The 24,192-nt window shown below is 32.9% G+C and overlaps 1 protein-coding gene and 1 long non-coding RNA gene across 7 annotated transcripts in view; both read left to right on the top strand.

Moving 5' to 3' along the window:
- The window catches only part of LOC118204281 (roundabout homolog 1-like), a 239,073-nt gene that overhangs the window by 140,596 nt on the left and 74,285 nt on the right, over window positions 1-24,192 (top strand). For all 6 annotated transcript variants that reach the window (XM_085818850.1, XM_085818849.1, XM_085818847.1 and 3 more), the window contains exons 3-4: window positions 14,222-14,503; window positions 18,754-18,892. In XM_085818850.1, coding sequence (XP_085674976.1) covers window positions 14,222-14,503; window positions 18,754-18,892 — 421 coding nt within the window. The remainder of the gene's footprint in view (window positions 1-14,221; window positions 14,504-18,753; window positions 18,893-24,192) is intronic.
- Window positions 19,514-21,276, top strand: LOC146996824 (uncharacterized). Its single transcript, XR_015041479.1, has 2 exons — window positions 19,514-20,675; window positions 20,909-21,276. It is a non-coding gene; the product is annotated as an uncharacterized LOC146996824 (long non-coding RNA).

Genomic DNA, 24,192 nt, shown 5'->3' with positions numbered 1-24,192 from the left:
GGCAACATTCCAGAACAGGTTTTTTCTTTTTTTTTTTTTAAATGCATGTATAGTGCAACAGCATCAAGTCTTGACTTTTAAAGTGTTTTGCTTGTAATGCTTTTAACATCCTATAAACAGGAAATATACACTTTATTTTTAGTTCTGTCATTTTCATAAATAATGTCCTTATATAATATAGATGAGTTCGGATTTAATGAATCTTCTATAGTTGGCGATAAAAGTTATTAAATCGAAAAACGGTAAAATGCACACGTAAATATGCAAATTATAAGCAAAACTTAACCTTCTTTCATATGTAAGTCTTAATAAAGTGAAGTCAAATGTAAGATATTTTGCGTAAAGGATGAAGTTTTTATAAATCAGGTGTTTGCATTATAGGTATTAATATTTTATTTTGCAGGTACTGACATAGGTTTTTGTTTAAAAAATGTACCGCTGAAAAACATTGTTATTCTTTTTCGAAAATCTCTATTCTCCTGAAATAAATTTATCATTAAATAATCAAGCTTTTATTTCATAATTCATTATGATTTTCTTTCCTTTTCTTATAGTTTCTACATACGAAACAATATCTTCGAATAAGATGTTTTGCGTTTCCTCTTTATAATCATTATCGGAACCACCTCTTGCGTCACACTGCGCCCTTTATAATACATTGACTCGAATAGATTCATACTCTGACAATAGTAATCAATAGTGCAGTATCTCACGTGAGATATTTTATGTTTCGGAGAATGATCTCAGTATCTTAAACTCATAAACATACAGTTGTAAAACATGATGTTTTTTAAAGTATGCAATGACCTAGGCTTCTTTCTTGCACCACAAATTTAAAATAAAATATTAAGCTTAAAAAATTAAGATCTCCTTTTTTTTAGAGAGGGAAAATCATGTCCGAAAATTCTTCGGTCCGTGCCGTTACCTCCAACAAAGTAAACTCAATGAATACATTTGCAAATTTATGACATTATTTTGCTTAACAGGCAACAACTAAGAATCGTCTGTTTGAATTCTTCAGTAACGCTTCCTTAAAATTTGTGTTATTTCGACGTTTTGTTATCTTGGCTGCTTCAAAAGGCATTTGCCATTAAAAATTCGAAAATTAATTTTGAATCTACTCCCGAAAAAAGATAAATATCTTAGAAATTTGCTGAAGCTCATAAAATAACTTTAAACCTTAGAGCTTGTTCAAATGGATATCGTATGCATATTGATGTGAATGAGAGTAGGCTGTTATATTACTAACCCAGATTTTCAGCAGCATTCATTGGGTTTGAAAAATCTTATAATTACGGTATTTGTGGGATAACTGCGCATTTTTGCTACTACCTCAGTTCTCGTTAAGTCGCTGCCTGGCTGCTCTCTTCCTATCGCTGCAGCGTCAAAATTGTAAATGTTCTTGAATAGGCACGATTAGAGTGCCAAGTAAATTGTGGCTGCAAAGGTCAATTGAAGTAAAGATGAATATTTAATATGTCTCGACTGCCAAGTTTGCTGTTCATTACAGTTTCAACATTCTGTATTCTCCTCCATGAATACTGCACAGTATTTTATCTTGTAAGATTTAAAAAAAAAAAAAAAATGTAAAGTAAAATTCTGACTTTAATTTGCAACAGTCCTTAACTCTCGAGTTTAATTTATATATTTCCCCTTTCCATTCTTTACATATTGCAAACTCGAAGTCATCCAGCCAATATTGAAACTTTTAATAGCATTGAGAGTTGAAATGAGAGTTGAAAACCAAAATCTTTCTTCTTTTTAACGATGCCTCTGTTTTGAAATTCGGCGCTTTCTCTTCTCTTGCTGAATGGCTTGCTGCTTCGTCTCTCATCAAAATTATACTTTTATCAATATAAGGGTACCGATATAGTTTTTAAGGAAGAGATCCGCTAATTGCGGCCAATCATTTATGTTGTTCTAAAAATATATGTCAACGAGAAATAAAAAGGGAATTATTTAAATCCGGATACGACTGCAACTTCTTCGTTCTGCATCTGCAGCATATCATGACTTCCAAATGTTTTTGTAGTATGCTGCATCATTTGTCTGCATCATTCCCAAATCACTTACCATTACAGGTTATAAATATATAGAACATTCAGCAATACCTTTTGTAATTCATTCAGCAAAACAGGAAGCGTTACTAATCCATTCTTTTTATTCCATTATTTGTTTTTTTTTTTTTTTTTTTTTTTTTTTTTTTTTTTATAAAATGCAGTAGTAATCAGAATGTTATATTTCGAAGAACACAGATTCTTGGCAACAAGTCAAAGGCTCTTTCTCGTCTTACGCATGTAACAAAGGAAAAAGAAGGGAATTACGGTTTGTTAAACAGTTTCGTTGATGAATATTCAGCTGAACTTTGAAAGTCTCATTCGATCTTATTTCACTGTTTCGCAAGATATTCACTTTCATAGTTCGACGATCCTATTTGTAAAAAAGGAGCCATGCTTAAATTATGACCGATAGTACTGTAACTTATAAAGCAGTGAGTTCTCTTGTGGTCTCTCTAGTCACCGCATGAGATTGAGGTGTTTTTGAATTTTTAAAGCGGTTTAATTTTCAGATATAATCTGCCGAGACGTATTCGCTGTACTGTTAGACTGTTAAACCCGTTCAAGTGCTTGTTATGCTGTTTGAGGCATTAAAATTTTCTAACAGTTAATGGCACAAATGAGCAAGAAATTTAAGGAAATCGCTAGTTCCACACCACCCCACCCCACCCCAACCTCTTGCATGGAATCTAATCTGTCAGAGTCATTACGTTTTTTTTTGGGGGGGGGAAGAAGCAAGAGGGAAAAATATGTCATGTCCCTCGTTGGACCTTTCGAATGCGCGTCGAATATGCTTCCAATTACACTACGAAGGCATGAGGAAAGGAGGAAGAAAATATCTTATATATACCCCCTTTTAAAGGGCGTCTGAAGATTAGGGGGCCCAATTGCCAGATCCTAGTGGTCACGAGTAATCATCCATCCCCCCTTTTTTTTTTCCAGGTATTATTTGTAGAGTGATTCGATGTCAGGAAACTGAAGAAATCCGTACTTGCCCTCGCCGAGACTCGAACCCTGGATATCTAGAATACGCTTCGACTATACTTCCAACACCACGAGGGCGTGCAGAAAGGAGGGAGCAAATGCCTTGTACTGTGTTCAGTCACAAATGTGTGTTCAGTGATAATAGTGAATAGTTTCACATTTTGAAAGTATTCATTTCGTAAATTCTTACATAACCGATTTCAAAATATAACTTTATGCCAAACCTGCCAGTTTTATTAACTTCCCGTATTAAAAATTATAGTAGTTCGAGCAACAAATGAAACTCAGTCAGGGTCTGCGTTTATAAGTTTTGCTGATTTTAGAAATTTTCCGCATGAACGCGTTTATGCATTTTAAAAATATTTTCTGATGTGGTTTCAGTGATGTCAGGTTATGTGCTTAGTAAGTTTCTCTCTAGCTTGAATTTGTGGTTCTGATTAAAAATATGTAGCCTTTAGCAATTCTTAATTCAAAAGCAGATTGCCACTGACTTTATGAAACGTTATGAAATTGCTTGTTAAGCAGTTTCATCGATGAATATTCAGTTAAGCTTTGAAACTACGATTTTATTCTTTTTCGCAACAGAAGACAGCTGAAATGATTCATTCCTCTTTGAGCAATCAGAGGAATTATTATTACCGATTACTAGTGAAGTAGATTTTAAATATTACAATAATTTATTTTGCCAGGTATGGTAATCTTAACCAGTTACCCTAACTATATTTACGTATACTTACTAGCACACTCGCATACTTATATATATATATGTAATATGTAAAAAAAATTAATGCGTTCATATTCGATGTGTGGCAGAATCTCCTCATGCATAAATATGATTAACTAATATGATTGAGAAGTGGGTACGTAGTCGACAGCTGGCGTTAATCAAACGTAGTAATGCAGCAACCAAGCTATGATAATGAAAATTAGTTACCAAATATATTGTCCTGAGGCTGCGTGTAATTTATTTTGAATGCACGGAATGGGCAGATGGTGTTTGACGTTAAGCAGAAACTAATCCGTGAGAATGAAAATTTATTTTATTTTATTTGGTTCATTTGAAATGACGTTTATCCGAGTAAGAAAGAGATGTAATTATCTGAAAGAAAAACAGGCAGATTCCGATGTAAGACTATAATTCATAACTGATGTAGTTCTTTCGGGCAGTAGTTGTCGAAGTGTGGATCGCAAAACGTTTCGAAGTGCTTTTTTCTCTTTTTCCGGTATAAATTTTTACCAAAAATTACTAATTAATTTATAACTGTCATTCAATATACTCGTGTATATATATATATATATAACTTTGTCGGTTCCAGTGAGTCGGGGTTAGATACATATGGGGCACTAGCTCAAACGTTTGGGAAATACCGCTTTAAAATGTATGCATCATGTGTATTGTAACTGGGTTTTTTACGTAAACTAATTCAAAATTATACATTCTATCTAGCACAAAACTCATTTTTACCTCTTTGTACGAAGTAAAGGAAGTGTTATAATCACGAAAAATTTCGGATATCATATTTCCACGGAAATATCCATTTTGACAGTTCGTGAACTTGAGATAATATACAAAACTCTTCTCATAAATAAATTATTTATATATATATATATATATATATATAAAAGTATGTAATACGATGACTTGGAGTAAGCTGCAACAGATTGACGATGGTTATATATCCTGGGGAGACTTTACTGCATAGTTAGAAAGATAACATTCGAAGGAGAGACTTGCAGACAAACGTGGTCGAATTGAATATAACTTTTATTGGTTGATATGAACTAGTTATCAAAACATATTTTTCATCACACATGATCTTGGGCCTCAGAATTTTATATAGAGTATCTCATTTTATATAATTAGCAGTACGACAAAGCAAACGGAGCGAAGTAGCATCTTGAGTGCAGGACAGCTGAAGCTAAAAGCCGCGCAATTACCCGGTATGGAGGCTCCACAAGAGAAGTTATGGTTTAGGTTAGAGCGGTTTCAGTTCTCGAAATTGTGAGTTTAGGTTTCGAATTATTTATGTCGTCATCGTTACGCAAACCATGCAAGATGGATTAATCTAGAAATGACGCTGTCCAGAAAAGTTATGATTATGATATCTAGAATAGAGATAGGAAATTAAGGGTTTACTGCTAGTTTAAATTCTAATTTTGATAGACATTATTTTTTTTATCTTATATATATATAAAAACAAACAGGAAAGGAATTTAAAACCTAGAAAAAGCCTACTACTTTTTAGATATACTTGAAGAAACCCATCGTTTTTCCTTGTACTTGAAGAACCCTATATTTTTTCCAGAATACTTGAAGAAACCTATCTTTTTTCCAGAATACTTGAAGAAACCTATCTTTTTTCCAGAAACACTTGTAAAATGAAAAACTTAAAAAAATTACAAATTATATACCAATTCCCCTTACCTTTTCTTTTTTCGCAATCGTTGGTTGTAGTCATATACTTCTAATTCTGGAAGTATTTTAAATGACGAAAATATCCATCTTTTGAATATTTCCAATTTATATATACGAATATATATATTGAGCAAATAACGAAATTTAACTTGTAATGTGGTCTCTCGGTTCCTACACTTATATTTAGGAAACTTTTGTACTAGTTATAAAGAAATAAAGTCATAGAAGCTTTGACTGCTGTCCGACAAAATTTGACTTAGATATTTAATTTCAAAGTTTGCAATATTTGATGTCATTTTCAACTTGCCTTGACGGATCAGTTAACTAAGATAGAATAATTTGACAAAATAAGCTTAAATGAAGTGCAGCAAAAATGTGTATAATTTACTAGGCGTGCAAGGAAGTCCTGTGGTGTTCCACATCAGAATTTTTTTGTTGTTGTTGTTGTTGATGATAAAATGAAAATCTTTGGGACTGGAATTCGCCATCCTCATTGCCCATGACATAACTGCTAGGTAAAAACCACTAAATACACATGAAAAACTGGAGGATCAAATTTTGAAAACAAACACGTACAAAAAACAAATAAAAACAGTAATGCGTTGCAACATATTACAGTAGAGCAGTTACATTTTATTCATGTAATAATCAAATTGAATTTTGAAATCTACGAATTATTAACAAATTATAAGTAAATAAATTAAAAAAGGAACTTTAATCTATTCTTTTAAGGATGTGTAACAGTTAATTTTCGGTTAGTCGTAGCAATAATAGTTAAGAGTTAGCAGTCTCATCCTCTTGAAATATATGTATTTCTGAAATCCCTCTTCTGTTGGGAGAAGCCATATGTAAAATTAAAATACATTAATATGACCATAGCATAATTAGTTTATTTCATTCTTTTAAATCCGATGGGGGGTTTTGTAGTTTTTTTCTTCTCCGTGAGTATCGTGAATACGAGTCACTTTCCGTTAAACATCCTTTTAGGTAGACGGCGGCCGGGATATTCAAATAACTTTACTCAAATAATCGAAATCCAAATCATCCAAAAATTTATTTCGAATGAAAAAAATATTATTTTTATCAAATATTTTACTTTTTTGCAATTACTGAGTTCCCATAACTTTGATTTTTAAAATTCACTTACCCTTCCATTTTGAATTACTAACTGACTAAGCTTCAGCATAATCTGATAAGCGTTACTGAGAAATTTCACTAATGTTTCGTCTAATCACGTATCTTTTATCTCTGGAAACTTATTTTAGAGGAAGACTTTTATACTATCCTGTGAGAAAGTAATTTAGTTTTTCGTACTTTATAAAATTATTTTAATTTATTAAATTTTCTATATTTTGTGTCTAAGTTTCTAATTTAACAACAAAAAGATAAAATATGATTAACTTCGTGCTGTTGTAATGTAATCTTGAAGGGAAAGGGATAGCTTTCATTTGTTTATCTTGAGTGTTAATTTAATTGCTTACCAATTCAAAACTAAAAAGTCACTTTAATCAAGAAACAATACATTCTACGAGATGAAAAATTATAAAATGTGTTCGGCATCGTTAAACTTTTACTTTCAGTTGGGGTATAAGCTTGTAAATATGCTGTTTTTTAACTCTCGTTAAAAAAATACATGCTCTATCTTTATTTGTTAATTTAGGTTAGCGTTTCTGAATCCTATGCTAATGTGTTGTATTGTAATTCCATATTGTTTTTCTATTGAAAAGCTTGAATTTTAAAATGTTCATGTTCCTTAGAGGCATGAATTAGGACTTAAAGATTCTTATCTGTATTTCAGTAGTCGATGATGCCTGAGAAAAAAACTTTTATTTATGAAATGCGCAGGATTTACGAGAACAGATGCATATAATGCTATATACATTAGGTCAGTAAAATGAGATTTTCTGGACCCATGAGATGGTTCAAGAACGCTGAAAATGATTTGAAACTCTTTACTGTCCTAAACTGGAAAATCTTAGACGGAGGTGAGCTTTACTTACTGGATGAACGCTGTGAAGACAACCACTGTGGTCTGATATTCCGTTGTCGAGGATGATCTTGTGTTAGATGAATAACTTAATTGAATGCTCTGTATTGCTGATTTTACTATGTTTGCAGACTTAAAAGCTTTCTTAAATTAATTTATCTGAAATAAACCGTTTCTAAATTCTGTTTTGAAGTTAGAAGAGTTGAAAATTGTCTCAAATTAAATCAACTAAATTAACTGTTTTCGTATTTATTTTCAAGGCATTTTCTCTGTTTGTTTAAATTCCAGCATCGGTTTTTATTATATTTGTAGACTGAACTCTGAAATGAACTATTTCTAAATTTGTTTTGAAGCAGTGGGAATTGAGAAGTGCCTTGAATTAAATCATCTGAATTCAACAATTCTTGAGTGCATTTTGAAGTAGTTTTCTCTGCTTGTTTAAATTTTAGCGTCTCTTTGATCCAAATAGTTGCTACTTCAGGAGAGAATATGGTTACCCTCTATGAGATGTTTTCTCAAAATAGAGATTTCGCTTTTACTCTTCTCTTCCCACTATAAAACCATATCAGCGAGAGTGCACCGTTTTGACTGTCTCCTTTTGAACCTGAAGATTTATTTTTCTGCGGTTGGACAGATAACATTTGCTACCACGTCTTCCTCCTTTAAGTTACTCCGACTGTGATGGGACTGGAATAATAAACGAGTGTTTTCTATCTAAGGCGCCAACGTGCGAGACTGATACGTATGTAGCATGTTCTGTAAAGATCAGTTGTGCTTTCTTGGAGATCCGTCTGACACTTATCTCCCCTTGCATTCTAAATTATCGTATCTTAAAGAGTCGTTTCTGTGACATGAATGAAATTTAGCAGTTTAATTCCAAAGTCAATGAATTAAACTGCAAGTTTTGATTTTATGTTTTACGATGTTCTACTTTCACTGTAAAATTGTTTCTGGAAGTTTTCCTACTGATTCCCCATCATTGAATTCAAGTATGAGGTTTAATTTTTGGCATTCTCCAGTTTTTAGAGAAAGAAGGAATTATATGCAACTCAAAACGTTACATAAAAATTAGTATTTATATTTTTATTTATCTGTTTTTTTCATTAAAAATGTTTCAGACGTGGAAATTTAGCTGATCATAATTGCCTACGTTTTACATAAATCGGATTATAAAAACGATACTTTTATTTTATTGTCTTTTGTAAGCATCATCTCAGATCCAACAGTAATTTGCCTTGATATTTCATTTTCATTTTTTGCTACACCTTCTTTCTGTATGAGAAATACTTCAATAAAACTCTTTCTCTTTCCCCAGACTTCCAAATTTTCTGAAACAAAATTAGATTTAAAGTGAACAAGATATACATTGCCCTCCAGAAGTTAAGGAACAGCATGTTTATTGTGTCTAATTTGAGAATGAAGCAACATAGAAACAACAAATTTAGAGGACATGTTCACTAATCAGTTCTTTAGTGAATGCGACATAAAATGTTTCTCAAGTTCAACACGGACATGAATTACAACAAAAAATTGCACTCTTGGCAGATAACAGTGGAGACATTGGAGAAACAGTACATCACAGTTTTTTGAAGAAAAATGTGGGAGTAACAGTACAAAAATGGACTCTAATAAGGAACATGTCCCCTCCTAGCTGCAGTGCATTGACGGCAACGACGTTGTTCCATGCTGTCAATTAAGTTGTCGGTCAGTGAAATAGACAACGACCAGGCACGGAGTAATCCTTGTTCAAGCTCATCTAACGATCTTGGAGGAAGACTTAAAGCAACAACCTGTCTCCCAAAGGTAGTCCCAAAGATGTTTATTGGATTTAGGCCCGGAGATTGAATTGGTCATTCCATCCACTCCACATCGTGACCCTTCAGCAACCCTAGCTCAATGCGTTCTCCCACTATCGCCCATCACAAGAAATCCAGGACCAATAGCAGAGACATATGAGCGGACATATTGATCAATGATCTCGTCTCGATATCTCACACCCATCGAAGTTCCTCCATGGAACAAATGTAGGATAGTATGACCACCGAGAGAAATCCCAGCCCAAACCATTATTTCATCACCTCTGTAACTGTGTCTTTCCATAATGTGGGATTGGTTGTATCTGGTACATTTCCCCCTCCAGATCAGCTGACAACCTGAATCATTCTCCAATCTGAACCAGGACTCATCTGTGAAGAGAAAAGAGACACGAGCACATCTATAGACTAGAAGAGAAACAAGCTAATGTGACAATCAAAATCGTAAAAACAACCTTGTATTTGAGTAAGTATATTGAAACACTCAATCAATTTCGAGGGCAGCTAAAGGTCCCTCCTCATCAGGAGAAAGAAATACATAGAAAGAAAAAAAATAAAGGGAAAGAAGTCTCAGAAACACGTGGTCCTTATCAGCACTGCACGTGGTTATAACCGGATTTTTAATCAGAGTTACACTGGCCGCCTACTTTTACTGAGCCAGGCTATCTGATCAAACATGTAACACAAAGAAGAAGAAAAATTAGCGAAGTTAAAAATAGGGAGCGAGGGGCAACTGCTATAAAACCGTGGGGTGCATTTTGCACCCATAAATGATGATATGTGAAATCTGTTAATGCATATCAAAGTTGGATCTAGGACTTTTCGCCGGGATGTTTCGCAGTGAAGGCATATTTTACTTTACATGACTGTATTATATCTTGCCGTATTATACTCGTATTAAATTTATTTAGTTTAATAAGTCTATTCACCTTTTGTACACTTAACAAAGGTTGCTTGTAATACATATAGTTATTTACAAGTATGAGTTATAAAGAAATTGCACATAGTTAGTTGAAAAATCATGTGAGTATCAAAGAGAATTGGGGCTAAACCTATGATATTAAAGAAGTTATATTATCGATTTTAAAATTATGCGTGTACAATATTTACATAATTCGCCAAAATTTCTTGAAATTTTAATCGGCTAGTTTAGAGAAATCACTCATACAAGCAGGAAATTCACATTTTTATGAAATCGGAATGGAAAACGGAATTACTTTGGGATCTAGTCAGCACCATTACTCTCTTAAAATTAATATGTCATGTATAACGGTGTATTTGTATAAAACTGTACACAAAAACATTTGATATATTATTTTATATAAAATGTTTATAAAATTAAATTAAATTATTAAACTAAACAGAGTTATTAATTTAAATCAACTTTAATATAATGCGACAAGATATAGTACAGTCTTGTAAAGAAAATATGTCTTGACGGCGAAACGGCCACGGCAAATAATCCCATTCCCGTTAAAGCTTGCTCTATTATGAAAATAAAGTTATGTGTTTAAATCAACGGCTCCGTTTAAACGGTTTTCTTGTTTTTCCAATTCTCAAGTCGGATGCTGAATTATTTTTAAATAGCCGATATGATTCGAAACTGTCCGGGAAGCATAGAAACATTCTATACCGCACCACACGCATAGGGAAAAATACACCCTCAGGATTGGGTATGGCTTCCGATGAGATCATTTCCTCTACGCTTAGGAAGCCTGTGCTTAGACTCGAAAGCACACCTCCATACCATTTGTTTACATTTTGATAGCAGCATCGAAAAGATTATTACTGTTAATGATGTGCGCTGTATTTTTGGTGCCATGAGATTACATTTCTTACGTCACTGTAGTGTGGTGAATTAAATTAAAAAAATTTAGTGAATTTTTCCCCTAGAGAGAAAAAAAAAAATGATTTCCTCTAGTGTGTTAAATCCGTAAATGTGTATTATTATTAGGTGCAGAGATTTTTAATAAATGTATTCTTAATTTAAAACCGCTCATAGTAAACGTGTGGTGATTATTATGAGTAATTCATTATTTCATGTTCGTTATATACCCATTCTCTGCACATGAAATCTCCGAAAATATGAGATAAGTCAGTTTTAGTAAATAGAAAAAATGTTGTGAAAAAATACGTAATACACAGTAAATTCACTATATTTGTAGTCAGTCAGGAAGAGTAAAATTTATTTTTGAATTTAGACTGCTATAGATTTGGATTAGAGAAATAAAGATACGTATGTTTAAATTGAATAATATTACTTTATGAATATTGCCCATTTTTAATGTGCAATACCTTTCGTACCTTTGTGTAAAAATAGTGTTTATCAGAAAAGGACGCTCCTTTTCTTATACACATGTATTAAACTCAGCGACAATACTAAATGCACTTTTTTTTTTTCATTCTAGACAACAGAATATTAGAAATGGGAAAGACATGGACGCGAACATAAAAATAACATATGCAGTTACAAAGGAAATATTTTCTGCAATGTGAAAGGAAACGAACGCAGCAAAATTGCAATAATAATATACTTACAAGCACATAGTGCCTTTACAGTTAGGTCGAAATCGTCGGGTAATCCAATGTGTTTTGATTTTGTACTACATTCTAGATCTTGCTATTTATATAATCTAAGCGCTTAAGTTTGCGTCTGGTATTAACAGTATCTTTAAAGGAGTTTATAATTTTATTATTCCATGAAACAGGAAGCCATCTGCGGAACGCTGAAAGTAAATCTTTTCGTCTGTCATTATTGTTCGTCTGACATTATTGTTAAAAGAAAACAAACGATAATTTTAACATTTACCCGTGTCACTCATCCACCTCACTCAAGGAAAACAAAACCGTAAGAATCCCTCCTAAACTTCAATACTCCAAGAGAAAACGATGTCATCGGAAAATACGCGCAATCACAAGCTCGGATTTTTTCCTATGCGCGTGGCGCTTATATGCCGTGAATGCTTATATGCGTCCGGGAACGCATATAAGAATTTTAGACGTGGCCGTTGATTTAAACACATAATTTTATATTTTTTATGGACAAGCCTTGATACGCATAAATAGGTTTCGCACGGCATCATTTATGGGAGCAAGATGCGTTTCGCAATTTTATACAGCTTACATCTTTTTAGTGGTGTGGTGGTGTATTTAATTATGGCAAAGCACACTAGGGCTATCTGCCTAAGGGGGGATGCCTTCTTGGAGGACTTTCTAAGGGAAACTGGCTCGTATACACGTTACACATGGGGAAAACCACGAAAACACCCATGCAGCCAGCCCGTTCGCGGGATTCGAACCTTGGACCGAACTACCAGTGTTCAGCGACTTTACCGCTCGGCCGCTGGTGTGCCCTACATCTTTTTAGATTAAAGGCGAAGCGGAGGAGCAAAGCGATGCATTTTAGCACCAAAACAAAGTAGAAAAGAGGCCAGGCAGTAGTAACAGCGGTATTTATAAATTTGATTTCTTTGTTTAAATTGTGGATTTGCGATTGGATACGAGCTGTCGCAATGCAGGGGAATTACGTAAGCAAGCATGGAATGCAAAGACACAGTCCAGAACAATTATTATAAACAATTTAGAACAGAAAGGGGTGATAGTCAAATTAAAATGGGGAAAAATTAATATAAAATAAATTTTAATTAAAATAAATATAATATTTATTAAATTAAATTAAACTTTAAATTTTAATTTATTGCCAAACTAAATTTAATGTTTTAGAGTTACATTTTTTATATCTCGCATGCATATACCAGGCCTTTTCTTCGCAGTTCATTTTAGATTGCTACCCCTGACAGAATATTCGTTTCTTTACCATAAATGCAGTTAATCAATTGTTACTTGTATTTAATGGAACAAGTTTAATCTTACATCTGGTATTCTTTATGACTGATTAAGAGAGGAGTCACGGATTAGCCACTTTCTTTCTATAGGTTTCTATCTTCGCTGAATTTTTCTTTATTTAGTTCTGAAAACAAGTTGGTTTGCTTTTCCAGTGGCAGATATCTCATTTGAAAAAATGTACTTTGTTTCTCAAATAACAAGTAAAGCGATCATAGTGTGAATTAAGTAAATGTTAAATTAATAAATCTTCTAATTGTTGCTATAATCATTTTCAGACTCAGTAATATTTGTAAAACTTGAAACTCGTTTAAATATTAATGAAACGTTTATCCGTATAAAAATTCAGGGATGAGTATTGCCTTACTGTGAGGTTGCATCTTAATAAATCCATTGAGAAGTTGGAAAGGTATCTCATATACCTAACGTTCCGTCTATTAAATCCTAGCTCGCTTTAAATATGTGCAGAAAATCTGCAGTAACCTATGGTTTGGTAAAACCAAACACTGCGAAGGAATTTTAATATTATATTGCATATTGAATGGGAAGGGGAAAAACAATAGAAACGCTGACTTTTAATATATGTAGTTGGCTTGAGTATGTAGAAAGCATTGAACGTAAGTTAGTTGGTGCATCGTGTAGTGATGCTGCATTTAAAAAAATTCATTAGTTTATGTCTTCTGGTGAGATTTGAGAGACCGGTATGTATTGAAAATTTAGCAGACATACTGTTCTTCCGGAAGTTTGCAAGTTTTTATTTCACAATTTTGAATTAATCCGGAAATTTGCTAGCAAGAACACCGTATATATAATATTCGGAATATTTGCTTTTATGCGTTGCCCGAAATCTATAATATGTGTATCGTATATGGTGGATTGCTGGCCGAATAAGAATTAGATTCGAAGCATGAAGCATTGCTTTCGTTTCATCGAAAAATCGTTGAGTCGAACTTTTAAGAATTTCTTATAATGATGTTTCATTGTTTAGGGATCGAAGTAATAATTGTAAACATAGTGTGCAATTAAGTTTTCAAAAGTTAACGAAACATAATTGCATTAAAGAATGTAACATTTTTATTAACATATTTTAATGAACAATTTTATTTATTTTCTTGCATAGTGATTAGAGAAGATTTCCGAGTGGTGCCAAAGTCCGTATCGGCTGCAGTTGGCGAAAGTGCTACTTTGGAGTGCACTCCTCCCAAAGGACATCCTGAACCAACCGTGCGGTGGCGAAAAGACGGGGATGTAGTGAATGCAGGAAAAGGAAGAATTCGCATCGTACCTCCTGGTAATCTGGTTATTTCTGAAGTTCGCCAGAGTGATGAAGGCCGATATGCTTGTGTGGCTGAAAATATGGCTGGAATACGTGAATCCGGATCTGTGCATATGGCTGTTCACGGTAAGGCATGGAAATACTTTGCATTTATTTTGTTTATGAGTTCTGTAATTCGTAACTCTGTTATATAGGAAGCCTTATAAATCCTGTATCAAAAACGTAATAAGATACTTTTGCTATACAAGAGTACCTCAAGGTTGCCGAAAGATTAACTGCTATCCGAGAGTATATACCTTGATCACAGTTGCTGTACGAGAGACTTCAAATTTTCCTTAATCATTTGCGTGTGAAAATAATTTTAATTATACTTTTCTTGTCCGAAATGGAATGGGAATATTCATTAAATAAAAAGAATGCTAATCTTTCCTATCATTTGTCAAAGAGATTCTTTGCATTTGTCTCACTGGTTGAAATGAAACGTGTATGACATATAGAAATAAACAGATTAAATGAATGAGACAGCAAAGAGATAATTACTCGTCGATCAATAAAGACAAAATATTAAATGTTACCGTACAGCAAAAGGATTGATTTCTTTATCAGTTTATCCAATGATCAAATGTTTACCTTGTCGGGATAGCGCCTACGAGTTCATTCCTGAATCTGAAGATGTAGATGAATTAGCTGACGCAAAAGGAAGCTATCAGGTTTTAAACTGGATCTCTGGTGTAGGTTTCCGCATTAAAAGGCATCAACCCAAGAAGAGCTTGGTGCGAACATAGTTATTTTCCCGCCATTCAACATCAGAAATTTCCTTTTCCTTTCTTCTTTTAATAAAGTGTTTCTTTGTTGTGCTTGAGACTACTTCTCAACAACACGTCATTTAAACTCACCGAATAAAGCTTTAGGGAGACTAATTTTATGCATATATATTAATAAAAATGCAAAGGTATAAAATAATCTATAAAAGCGTAAGATAATTTGATACCAAAGTCGATGAATATTTTGAACTGTGGTGTAATTCTTTACCCCCCCCCCCAAAGTTCTGTATATCATGGTGGATCTTTTTTATTTCAACAAGCGGTGAAATTTCTGACTTCTGAAAAATGCATAATAAATTGAATTTAAGCTGTTATTGCTATTTTTATAAATCAAGGGTTGACCTTTTTTGGAGATTGCAGTATTCACCCAAGAGTTTTTAAAAAGAATTTATAAGCTTATAATTGACCCGTAGATACATGAGTTACTTAAACATTTTGAAAACGTTGTTGTTATTATTATTTTATATTATATAGAGCTCTTAAAATCTGCTTGAAAAACTACTAAATTTCCGTCTACATTATGTTTATCATTTATTTTCGATCGCGCGTCATGAACCTGTTAAAAGTAATCCATAGACCTCAAACTAAAAACCACAATAAAAGAATCAATGCTTTCACAAATAAAGTAGAATTCTTTCTGTTGATTTTTCTGCCATTTTTGAACTGCATTGATTTTTTTAAAATTTATTATTATTTATTACGTGCTTCGCCATTAGGCACTGCACGGAAAGGAAGGGATGCTCCGTGGAAGTCTTTTTAAGGGAAACTTTGGCCCATGAAAACGCCCATGCAGCCACTGCGTTCGCAGGTACTCGAAGTCCGGACTGAGCTACCAGTGTTCAGAAGCTAACTAGTTTGATTTATTAGGGGCTTTTTATGCACACATAGTGACCGTAAAGAAGCATTTAATGTCGGCTTGCTTTTTTTCTTGCTATTTTTGACTTTGGATTGTTGAAATTGTGCTGTGTTTGTTCAAAGCTCTTAAGAATTTTAGTTTTCTTTTGATCATTTATAAACTTTAAAGCTTATTAATATAGCTAAATTAGCTATATTAATAAGCTGTAGCTAAATTACCCATTCTATCTCTATCAATAATTAACAGCCATTTAGTTCAGTATTTTGTGACATAATAAAACATGAAATTCTATTTTAGGTGGTGTTGATAAAATTTATAGCAAGATAAGATACCTCATGAAAATATCTGTTTAGTTGAAGTAATTTGAAGGAACACTATCCTCATCAGAGGCGTAGTTAAGGTTTTCAGCGCCTGGGGACACTAAAGATTTTGCGCCCCTTTCTGTGTTCCAAGAATGGGAAACATATCATTCTAAAATTTGTAGCATCAATTTGGCGCCCCTTGGATGCTGCACCCGGGGACAGATGTCCCCCCTTGCTCCACCCTAGCTATGCCACTGATCCTCATGTACATCCTCATGTATGGCTCCAACGTGCTTGTCAATAATTCTTTGATAAAATGGGTGACTAATTAATGTTAGCTATATATTCCGAGTAGTAACATTGCTATGCAGGAAAGGATTTTTAATTAATTCTGGTAATGAATTCTTATCATACTTACTTTTCGGCTGTAGAAATTGCTTTTTATATTATTATATCATTGTGATTATGCATATTTAAATTTATCATTCTGTTTCATTTGGTTTAAAAATAATATATGTAAAAAAATTAATATATGTAAATTACTAAAAAAAATTACATATTTTATTTTTAAAGCCACAAGGCTTCAAATTGTATGTCAACATAAAAATGAGAAAAGCCTATGCTGGCTTTATTTTAGTTGCCTATCCTGAATAATAGCATAAAATTCCTTATTAATATTATCACAAACTTCTTGAGTGTGTCGATGTTATGCATTGCGTCTTGTAAAGGAGGTGGGAGTAATTCTTCATTACCGGCTTTTACAAGCCTTATCCGGAAATTTATTTTCAAACAATTTTTAGTTGCACTTAATTTTGACGTCATTACATTGGCACATGTTCGTTATGTATAGTTCCGTCTGGCTTTGTATCGAACTTTTTTCGAAGCTAATTTCTCGCAAGTTGCTGCTTTTTCATTCATTGCTCCCCATGCCAGAAACAGTTATTTTCAACGTTGATACAGAAAAACCCTTCCCGTCATTTCGTCTTCTTAGTTTGTTTTCTAGTTAAATTCTTTTGTTTCTTGACATCGTAGCAGCAAGCGTAACGAACAAATAATCATAGATTTAAAAACTGTGTACCAAATGACACAAAAATTAGCATGAATAGGAAGAATCGAGGCAGAGATGAAACGATGTATAAATGAGAAGTGCATAAGGCGTTACTCCATTGTGTCGGATGTTTCAAAAAGCCTATACACATCTTTTGTACTACTCCTTTAATTTACCACTCATGACAACTATATTGTTTCAAAGATATACGAGCTGCATTCCTGCATCCTGCGGGGATTTACATGCTGTCAAGCCGAAATGTTTTCGAGAGGTTATGGTCTGGAAAAATCGGTTAAGAATCCTCGAATTTCATTCTCTACTCCTCAAATTTTTTTGTCAAATTTCAAATGAAACTTAGGCATCAGTAACTCTTGCCGTCTGGAGTGGTCATTGATTTTGGCGTCTGGGGCAGTCCCTGAACTTGCTGCCCTTCTTGATATATAAGCAAGTTACTTCTTGATATATAAGCAAGTTATTTCTTGATATATAAGCAAGTTCTTGATATATAAGTAAATTGTCATAGTGGCATATAGGGAAATAAATTTACATTTTTATATTTAATTTTGTAGAAAAATTTTAACTCCAGCTTTTTAAATTATACTATTATTTTGCTTCTTTTGTTCTCAAAGTCATCAATGGCATCGTAGTGGTCTAGTCGTGTGCTCCATTTGCTCTAATGATATAGAGACTTCTTAAATTCAAAATAAATATTTATAGTTCTAAAATACTTTCTAAATGATTTTGTATTTAGGAAAACTTTTCTCATAACCAGTACTACGTACAGCATTTGTGAGGAAAGTTCGTAACAGCATTACAATATTTTTAACTTTGTTCTGGATATTATATTTTAGAATAAACTTCAAAAATTCAAAATGACCGCAGTTCCATGTTCCTGTTTCGTCATCCCTAACAGTAACGGAAATAAAACTCGTGAAATATTTCTCTCTTAACGAGGAATTCTTCATTATTAATGTCACTGTGATCATAATTTAGCTGATTTTCGTAATTTCATTCCGAAGTTTTGACGGAATAAAAAAGGTATAACAAGTGTATGTAGCTGTTGAAATCTTGTGGTAATTTTTTTTTATACTTTACCTCGAGTGAAAACTGTTTTTTCTCCTCAGTTTAATTTGGTATGCGCTCCCCAAAAATGTGTTGCCCGGGGCGGACCGCTCGCTCTAACTACTCCCTGTTACGCATGGCAATCCTTATATATTTTATCTTAAATAAACTAACATATTCTTTTCTGAAATATGTGTATTGTATTAATATATTGTGCTTTTTATCACGTAGTTAAAAATTATAACGTTGTAAAAATGCTCATAATGTGTTTTAAAAATTTCCAGTTAAACCATTCTTTGTCAAGGAGCCTGAACACCTAACAGTGTTGGCTAACGCAGATGTTTCATTTCCATGCAAAGTGGGTGGCGATCCTCCTCCAAGTGTGTCATGGCGTAGGAAAGATGGAAAAATGCCTGTTGGCAGGTTAGAAGTATATTGTGATTATTTTGATTTATGTACTTTTAAAACAAGCATTGCCTTCAGTGTACAAAAGGTTTAAAATCGCGGTTGTAAATGTGTATATCTATATTTTCTTAGTAAGTTTTTAATACTTAACGTAAAAACCAATTGTTTAAATATCTGTTCTTTCTCATGAAGTGCTAATAACTTGATGTGTGTGAGTTAATACATTTTTGAACTCATTCTTTTGTATTTTTAATATTAATACATGGTTTTGACGTATGGGAAGAAATGGGAGTTTTTAAACTTATTCTTCAGGTATAAGTGCTTATTTGTTATATATTTCTAAAGTCTGATGTTGACAGTTTTCAAAAACTGGATAATCAGAAACCTTTTATATTTTTCTATTTATTTAGCTTTTAATGGATGTGCTACAGTCGCGAAACATTGTTTACGTAGCTTTTTTTCTTTTTTTAAAAATTTAATTTCCATAAATTTTTGTTTTTGTGAAGTTCAAACAAATAAAATGGAAATTATGTTTTGAATGTTATTCCTTATATCTTGGTATGCATTTCTGTAAATGAAGAAAAGTAAGTGTTACGAGATCAGTAGGTTAGATTTTTTTTTTTTAATAAAATTTTTTGTGCAGATGCATATTTTAAAAGCATTTGTTGGTAATTTATTTTCCCCAGCAGTTTAAAGTAATTTGGGGAATAGCTTGAATATCAGTCTGATTATTTTGTCATACAACATTCAAACGTTTCTTTCTTGAAGCCCTAGTTTCTTGACACAAGCGAGCCAGCCGCATTAATTAAGCGAACAGTCATATGTTAGGGTTAAGGTTCTGTGTATTCTTTTGAGAGCTTAATGTTATTGTAAAAGAAAAACAGCACTGCTAGGTTAGTTGCTTCCTGAAGAACTGTCGAAACTGTTTAATACCATTACCAAACCCGTAATAAATCCGTTTACTTACTTTTCAGAATAAACCCATAGACATATTTGGGGTGGGGGGTAATCATCCAAAATTTTCCAACCCTTAACCTTCCCCCTTTTTCCTTTCCTTTGCCTCGTCGTGCTTCCATTGTTGCTGTTTCATACCAGGGCTCTAACTAGTCTGTAATACAGTCCTAAGAAATGTCCAAAGAGTCGACAAGGCTTTCACTATTGATTCAAAACGCGGACGTCAAAACGTGAGTAATTTGTAAACTATCGTCAACACCGTCGTCATACTTAAAATAAAAAGACGTCTGGTGTAAGACCATTCACTTTAAAAAAGGCAAAATAACAATTTGCATGCTTAAGAAATTAAGGAAAAAAAAAGCTACTTTTTTAAGTGTACTAAATCTACCATTGTCTTCTAAAATCTTAAAAAAAAAAAAAAAAAAAAAAGAAAAGAAAAGAAAAACCCGAAGATCTGACCACGAATGTATGATAACAAAGATCTAAATAAAAAAAGAAACTCTCTGTAAAATACGGTGAAAAGCAACCAAGGATTGCTGTAGATTGTATATAGTAGTGTTTCTTAACCGCCGGTCCTAGGACCGTCACCGGACCGTAAGAAGTATTTGCCTTTTTTTTTTTTTTTTTTTTTTTGTCTTCATGATTTATTTATGTGAAAAAATTGTGCCAATGGGTTGAATTATTAAACTTACCGGTCCGCGAGAACATACCGAAATATTTTACCGGTCCTTGGAGTAAATTAAGTTGAGAAACACTGGAATATAGAACTGTATAGATTTCATGAACATAGATCTTTCCTCTTCAGGACGTTTTCTTTTTCTCTTTGCCTTCCCCCCTGTCTGGATGTGTATGTTTACATGTATAGAATATTTTGAATTGATATTGTTAGATTTCGAAGTAGAAAAAGTAATAAAACATTGAAATCATTTTAGGATCCATCTTCCCCATTTTCGTTGCATGGAATTTTTATCTTCAACAAATATTCCGTGTAGCAGAAAAATGAAGACCCCGCGGCATTTTGACGATCCCACTGTCTTGTAGGAAAGGTATGGCAAATTTAGCTTGGAAGACTTAGGATAGGGGTGTATTTTAATTTAATCACTAAAGATTCACTGTAAGGTCAACGCCTTACAGTGAGGTTAGATGCACGCCGACGGATATAGCAGTGCTGTCAATTTACGTCAATAGATGGCGCTGTAGAATCACATCTCCTGCAGAATTTAATTCTGCCTTGAATATTTTCTCGCGTTAACTTTATTATATGCATTTCCACTGTATGCCACATGCCAATGAGCCTATTAATCGTAAAATCTTTCCTCTCCTCTTTATGCTTTTGTGTTGTATCGTGTTTATATAAAAAATTATACAATACCAAAAAAAAAAATTATAAAAAATCAAAAATTCAAAAAAAAAAAAAAAAAAAAAAAAAAAGATTAAAAATCTAAAAACTCTCAAAAAAATCATGTATTCTTAAGTTTTTCTAAATTCTCGCTATCCCTAAACTTTCTCGAGCCGTGTGGCTCCCTCTATTTTACTACTTATGCAATTTACTACTTTACTACCTCAAGTTTACTACTTATGCAATTTTTTTTATTTCTGCTCGCTTTTACGTAATTCTGATGAGGAGGTACAGGGTTTTGAACCATAGGCACTCCGCAATTTTTAATCATTGGCATTGGGTAGCATATTGACAAAGCCTACAGACCTTTTTCTACCGTCTACTCTAGTTGGATCAAAGAATATGTATAGACGTTCTTTGGTTGGATGAAACATCTGCTTGGTGGTCATATTTGGAATGGCGAGTTATCGCCTTGTAGGCTTTGTAACAATCGCCAAACATACCTTGTAGGCTTTCAATAAAGCTGGAAAAACAGCGTTTGTATCATTAAATTTTTATTTTATGAATGAAAGCTAAGGGGATTGTGCGAAATATATTTTAAAGAACCTACTGATCTTATTAATAATTTATTTGTATTTGGTTAAAGAATAAATGGTTGATCTTTAGATTATGGTAACTTGGCGATTTTTTGGCGAAAACTTGGCGACCAACTCTGTTACAGCAACCCTCTATTTTTTTTTTTCGCCGCCATTTTGTCTTCACGAAGTAAAGACATGTTTCTTTTCTTTTTATTTACTGAACACTTTTTCCAACAATCTACTAGCCGAATTACACTTATGCTAGAAATTTTATGTAACAAAACTGCTTAATCATGACAAATATTAACTGCAAAATTGGGAAAAAGTGCACAATCGCAAACTCCTTGCGCGTTTTTCAGAATAGCACATACACATAAACCATTTACACGTCGACTTATTTTTACTTAAAAAAACATCCCAGAATTGCACAAAAATGGCATTGCACACACTGTTCACTTTATCCATCTACACTGCTATTTTCTCATAAATTACAAAAATTTGCACGAAAATGCAGGAAAATTTTGTGAATCTTTAAACTCTATACCCTTTCCAAGGATGAACATTTCCACGTATAAAATAAATAAAATATCCAAAAACTTTTACCTCTAAATTATCTATTATATTATAAACGTCACCAACGAATTCATACCGCAAACATTACAAATACTTAGTGTCAAATATTTAAATTATTTCCATACACGTTTACTTCAACTGAAATGTATACCAAATTCCTACAAACATAAAATTCACAAAATAACTATCATTTAATTAAAATATCACTAAACCATGTACACATCGACTTATTTTTATTTAAAAAAACATCCCAGAATTGCACAAAAATGGCATTGCGCACACTCTTCACTATATCCATATACACTGCTTTTTTCTCATAAATTAGAAAAATTTCACGAAAATGCATGAAAATACTCAACGTATTCCAAAATACTACAAACATATAACTCACAAAATCATGATCATTAAATTAAAATATAATTAAATTAAAAAACACTACTTAAAATATAAATAAGCACATACGTTAAACTAATAAAAATTAGATTACAATCCTAATTACTTTAAACTAAATCACTGCTAATAACAATTTTCCAATAATATCATATTAATTTATTTACTCCTTACATTTAGAACAATGCATAAAAATAATATCCTCAAATGATTAAAAACACTAACTTACCTAATCTTCAGAATCTTCATTACGTGGCACGCACACTTCCACTATTTCACACAACACACAATGAAGCTTAACCCTCTCGCTGCGTACGTTTTTCATCAAAATATGTTAAAAATCTGCGTACTTTTCTTATAACATATTTCAAATCTACATATATCTGAAAGTTAAACTATACAAAAATTTTTTTGCAAAAGAGTTTTATTATTATTATTATTATTATTATTATTATTATTATTTTCAATATAGAATTAGATCATAGAAGAAGGTTGTCAGAATACTGAAATTGAAGAATAATGATATAAAAGGAAAATTCTGAAAATTAATTGGTTAAATTATGATTTATTTTATAAAATACAAAGGTAAAACATATATACTAATGAAAATATTTGCATAATGTACTATTTTGCATATCAGTTTTGCATCACTGTCCAACATTTTCAATAGAAACTGAATTTTCAGATTCATCATTATCTGCAGAGGAATCCGACGAGAAATTCTCATCAGTTTCGCTATGACAATCTTCAATATACTTGAAATCAGAGTCAAAACTACTATCAGTGTCGGAAATATCACTCGTGAAATGCTTCCTGCCAGACATCTTTGAATTCTGAAATGCTACATTACGTATTCTTGCATATTTGGCAGAAATGTGGACAACTAACACAATCTGTTAGTCCACATCTATATAAACAATTAAACATCACAGAAAAGCCGAAAGGAAACATTGAACGGGGAAAGAGCGGGTTGCACAGTTAAATAGACGGCAAAAATTCATCCCCGCGGAAATCGCGGGTGGCGCAAATTTTGCTACTTTTAAGTTGTGCGTGGAAATCGCGGGATGCGCAGCGAGAGGGTTAATACAAAATAATATAGTACTACAGTTTTCCAAATTCCCCCTCCCCTTTTCCGATTAAAGAACTGTAATTCGTCCATTAATGTCACATGACATATCTCATGATCTCTCATTTCCCTCACACAAAATAATGCGTAATCGGAACTGAGTACTTCTCACATTATTACCAAAGTCCTAGGTAGTAACCTTTATCGCCTCCAAAATGTCGCCAAACTTACCAGTTACCATATTCCAAAGATCAGCCGAATAAATTTAAACTGTTAAAAGTCGTTAATTATTTTGCAAGAAAAGTGTTTACTTGGAAATGACATACTATGTACCTTTTCGCCATTTCTGGTAGAAAGAGCCTGTTGTGTAAATTTCCATAGCTCATTAATTTATACAAAGGCATCAATGAAACTCTAT

Source organism: Stegodyphus dumicola, chromosome 6 (genome assembly GCF_044657685.1).
Source record: "Stegodyphus dumicola isolate Sdum_Otavi_A_Nest chromosome 6, ASM4465768v1".
NCBI classification, from domain to species: Eukaryota; Metazoa; Arthropoda; class Arachnida; order Araneae; family Eresidae; genus Stegodyphus; species Stegodyphus dumicola.
The sequence above is the reverse complement of the archived record's forward strand: the minus strand, read 5'-3'. Positions and strand labels throughout refer to the sequence as shown.